This window comes from Nycticebus coucang, chromosome 3 (genome assembly GCF_027406575.1).
Source record: "Nycticebus coucang isolate mNycCou1 chromosome 3, mNycCou1.pri, whole genome shotgun sequence".
NCBI lineage: Eukaryota > Metazoa > Chordata > Mammalia > Primates > Lorisidae > Nycticebus > Nycticebus coucang.
In genome coordinates, this window is record NC_069782.1 from 59848142 (window position 1) to 59853176 (window position 5035).

Sequence of the window (5035 nt, forward strand, 5' to 3'; positions counted from 1 at the left end):
ACCATTCTATACAACTTACTTTTAAAATTAAAAAAATATATGCTCATTATGTTTAATATGGGGTCTGCCTCCCCCCATTCCCCACTAGAACGTTTGCTCCCAAAAGAGAAGAATTTACTTATTTTTCTCTCTGACTTAGCCCCAGTCCCAGATCAATGCCTGGCACAGGGTGGGTATGCAGTATCTGTTGAAAACATGTAAGAATAGTTAGTATTTCCAATGTGCCTGAGCTGGGGCTAGGTGGACATGCACAACCTCATGTCTTATTCACAGTGTCCCGTTGAGGGAGGCCCTGTCACTGTCCTCCTTTTCACAGAGCAGAAAACTGAGGCTTCTAAAAGCTACCTATTACACATACCACCATCTACCACCTACCTATGGTACAGAGGTCAGCTTAGCTTAACACCACCTCCAATAACATCTGCTTATTCCCTCCTGGGAGAGAGGGACTGAATTAAGGGCAGGGTCAGACCCAGCCTCTGGCAGGCATCTGCAGGGGAGCTGAGCTGTCCTGGGGGTCATGCCTGCAGGGGCTTTCTCAGGAAGAGCAGGGGTCAGAATTTGGTTGGGTTCAGTGTGTCCCTATCAAAAGGAATCCCACCCTATGTCCATAAGAAGTGCGGACCTCTCTAGAGAGAAGCCCCAGCACCAGCCTGGGTTGTACATATGAAGCTACAGCCACCAGGCCAGGGAAGCTGGAACTGCCCCCCTTGCATTCAGCCCAGGCCAGAAAGAGCCCAACCTTGTAATTGTTACTAGGAACTGAGGCCACGGAAATGGGAAGGAAGGAAGACAGAGTGGGTGGGGCCAGGATGGGGGCGGGGGCCACATTTATATCTCTCCCCAGGGCTAGGCGCACACCACCATGGACACTAGCAGGTACAGGTACAACGGACTGCCTCACCCAGCCTCTTGGATTTCTCCTTTCTCCAGTATAAAACTCAACTAGGGTTTTATGCAGGAGGGCAGGAGAGGGGAAGACCCAACAGGGGTCCAGGTAGTAGGTCCTAGAAGGATACCATAGTCTGTGGAACCAGTCAGGCCAGGATCCAAATTCCAACCGCCACTTAGGGGCTGTGTGTCCCTGGGAAAGTTACTTAACCTCTCTGAACAAACCATCCATGCTTGCCCAGGGCACTGGGGTTGCTGGAAGCAGAGGAGCCAGAGGTCCTGTCTCCTGGCCCTGGCTGTCCTGGTCGCCGTAATCCTGTGGGCTCTCATTTTGAGCATCCTATTGTCCAAGGGTGAGTGTCCCCTCCGTGGGAAGAGGTGATGTAGCATATATGCTCGTGTGTGTGTGTGTGTGTGTGTGTGTGTGTGTGTGTCCCCGCGTGTTTGTCTCCCATAGCACGTGTGCACATCGGAAGTACTGTAAACCTACCTGCCCGCCTGCCCCTTCTGCGGTCCGAGGACCGGGAACCCCGCATCCCCTGAGCCAGGGGAAGGTTCCCAAGTGCCTGGCCGCGCCTACAGCAGCCTCTCTCCGCAGCCTCCATGGAGCGCAGGGCTCTGCTGAGCAGCCAGGACCTGCTCAAGATAAACGGTGAGTGCACAATGGGCCGGAATAGCCTGGGACCCGGGAGACAGGGCAGTTAGAGGCTGTGTGGAGATCCCTCGGTCCCTGGCGTGGGAAGAATGTTCCCTGATTTCTCCCAGGTGACCCGTTGTTGGGGGTGCGGTGGGATGGTGGGGGTCATTCCAGCGACGAAGCAGACAGTGACGCTGGAGACCTTGAAGGAGGAGGTCGGAGCCTGCAGCAGCTGCTGTGAGAGGGGGCTGGGCCCCGGCCGGCGGACAAAGGGGTTGGGGCTGGTGGCTGGGATTGGCGGAGGCAGGGGCGAGATTTATGATGGCGGGGTGGGGCTTGGGCTAGCAGGGGTGGAGTGAGGCAGTATCACACATCCCGCCCCACCTTGGCTTTCTCCGTCCCTTCTACCCCATCCCACCGCCACCCAGGTTCTGGGACTCAAGCGCAGCTTCAGGCCACGCGCGCGGAGCTCGGGGAGACGCGGGCTAAGCTGACCCAGCAGGAGAGAGCCCTGAAAGAACTGCGTGAAAACGGTGAGGGCCGGACCTACCACAACCCTGATCTCGACCCATCCTGTGGTGTTGACTTCTAACATGTCTCCAGCCTGACCTCTGGACTCTGACCTTGACTACAACTCCTCCTCGACCCTGATGTCAGTCCTGTCCCTGTCACCAACGGTGAACTGACCATCAAACCCCTGTTCCTGCTTATAGCTAACCCAGTTATAATCTCCACGTCTTTAACTCCGCAGCGACCCAAGGTTTGGCTGAAGCCGGCAGAAACCGCGAGAATGTCCGCGATGAGCTGTTCCGGGTGCTGGATGCTGTCAAGCTCCAGAACAGTGAGCAGGGGGTGGGGGGTTGGGGACAGGGTTAGGTGGGCCCTGCTCTTGGACCTTGTGTTCCTGGACCCACTTGGCTTGACTCTTTGACCTTGGCCTGAGGCTGCACCCCTGGCCCCCCAGAGGTCCAACCCCACCCTCACCCCGCAGACATCCTCCTCTCTCACCCTCACCATCCTGCAGGCTCCTGCAACCCATGTCCTTCGTCGTGGCTGTCCTTTGAGGGTTCCTGCTATTATTTCTTGGTGTCCAAGGCTACGTGGACAGAGGCTCAGGCCACCGTGCAGATGCAGGCGCACACCTGGTGATTGTTGGGGGCGTAGATGAGCAGGTGTGCACAGGGGAGATGGTGTTCCCTTGAGGGAGGCGTAGCACACTCTGCTGGCTCACTGTCTGCCCTCCTTTTCAAATTTTCCTGACTCAGAATACACATGGCCAAGGTTACTGGCTGGGCCTGAGGGCTGTGCGACACCAGAGCAAGATTCAGGGATACCAGTGGATGGAAGGAGTCCCACTTAGCTTCAGATGAGAGAAGGGGCTCTGGTGAGACTTGGGGAAAGAGGCAGATTAGATCCAATTCCTGGAAAGTCCTTGGGCCAGATCTTATAGACTCTTCAGCTCAGGTTCTATGCTTAGCAAGGGGCAGGCTAGACTCCAAGAACTGGCTTAAATATTGAGCATTAGAAAGTAATATCCCCTGAAGACACTTGGACCCTAGCCCATGTGCACCCCAACTCCTGGTGCCTACTCAAAGAGCCTTCAGAGCTGGTGGCTTCCCCCAGTGTCCAGCCCTGCCTAGTGGGCCTGCCTGCCCAGGCAAGAGTCCCTCCTTCCCACTGCTATAAGCACTTGTGACAGTCTCCATGTTGTCCCTCTTCTCAGCCTGGATCAGGCTCCAGGGATGGCTCCGGGGAAGGTTGGTGCTCTGAGATGCCCAGAACTGCCTCTTGGCCACGTCTGACCACTGTGTCTCTGACAGTGGGTGACAGAAGTGGCTTACCTCCAACTTACCAACTGTGTTTGTAGGGCTTTTAAGCTAAGAAGGTCTTAACATTTTTAGACATCTCAAAAAGAACCAAATAAGAAATTTTGTAACATGTCAAAAGTATATAAAACTCAAATTTCAGCCTGGAAAAAAAAAAGAAAGAAAGTAATATTTCAGGTGCATGTTAAGAGTTAGGCCCAAGCAATATATAGGCTAGAGCCTGGGAAGGAAGGTTGGATCCCAAATCAATCCTCAGCCTACATTCCTTACAACACACTCCCAACTTTTGCAGCCCAATCATTGGGGAGCCCAGTGACTCTCGGGGGCTTGAGGACTGTGTTATGCTCCTGTACACAGGGATGTGGAATGATGCACAGTGTGACAGTGACAAAGCTGGCTGGATCTGTGAGAAGAGGCGAAGATGCTGACTCTGCCCAGTGCCCCAGAGCCACGCCCACTGCCTCCCTTGGAAACCAGAGTGCTGAGCACCAACCAACCTGACTTCTGGTGCCCAAGGCCAAAAATAATTTCTTCCCTGTCTACCACTACCGAGCCCTTTCCACTGCCTGCACTCTGGACCTTCACTCCAACGTCACTATAACCCCATTCACAGGCCTAATCTTCATCAACTCCAAAATCCCCTGTTCCTGGGTCCAGGGGCTCTGTCCCCATTTCTCTCATTGGCCAATGTCAGTTGACTAAGGGGTGGAACTGTTTGATTTTCCTGGATTCTTCTCCAGACTGGGAAGCTGTCTTTACAGGCTGATGTTGCATCAATAAATGTTTCAGAAATGAATGTAGGCTCCTGGATCTGGTGATTTTTTTTTTCTTTTCAGATAGTCTCAAGCTGTCACCCTAGGTAAAATGCTGTGGCATCACATCTCACAGCAACCTCCAACTCTTGGGCTTAAGCGATTCTCTTGCCTCAGCCTCCCAAGTAGCTGGGACTACAGGCACCCACTACAACTCCTGGCTATTTTTTGGTTGTAGTTGTCATTGTTATTTGGCAGGCCTGGGCTGGATTCGGACCCGCCAGTTTCGGTGTATGTGGCTGGTGCCCTAGCCACTTGAGCTACTGGTGCCAAGCTAATCTAATGATCTTTTAAAGCTTTATCCCAGAGACCCTGGTGTGATCCCTGTGAGCGACCCTTAACTTCTCTAAGTGAAAACTGCGAGGCCAGGAGGAGTTGAAAGTAGGGAAATCTTCCCAATTAGTACCACTACTTCCTCAGCCTCCGAACTAGCACCAGCGTGAAACTTGGTTCAGAGAGTGCTGGGGACATAGAAATGGACTGATCCAGTCCTTACTCCTAAGACCTCCCCATTCTGATCTAGCTGAGCACTGACTTAATGGAGGGATGTATGGAGAGGATGCATATGGAGGAGCCACTTTTGTCTTTTTGGAAGGAGGTCTGTGCTGAGATATTACAGAGGAAGCCCCATTCCTTGAGAAGTCTATCACTCTTAGCAGCCTGAGACAAGGTCCTGAGGCAGGCAGGGGAGGGCTGCCCCCATTAGATGAGCAGGTCCCTTCTGCCCGAGGTACCTAGAGCATGTGACCATTGGGTGGGGTGATCAATAGATATATTTCAGAGAAGGTGTTCTTCCAAAGGACAATGGAATTTCAGCAGATGAAGCTGAAAAGGGAGGGCTTTCATCATGCCTGTGAATTGCCACTGCA

At 53.2% G+C, this 5035-nt stretch overlaps 1 protein-coding gene across 1 annotated transcript; it reads left to right on the plus strand.

Annotated features, from left to right (window-relative positions):
- The first annotated feature begins 865 nt into the window (after positions 1-865).
- On the plus strand, positions 866-3782 carry CLEC4G (C-type lectin domain family 4 member G). The gene is given in 10 exon segments (XM_053586621.1): positions 866-884; positions 1134-1244; positions 1490-1543; positions 1703-1765; positions 1957-2061; positions 2280-2369; positions 2553-2642; positions 2645-2701; positions 2780-2903; positions 3653-3782. Coding segments are annotated over 10 exon segments (843 nt in total).
- Positions 3783-5035: the final 1253 nt, after the last annotated feature.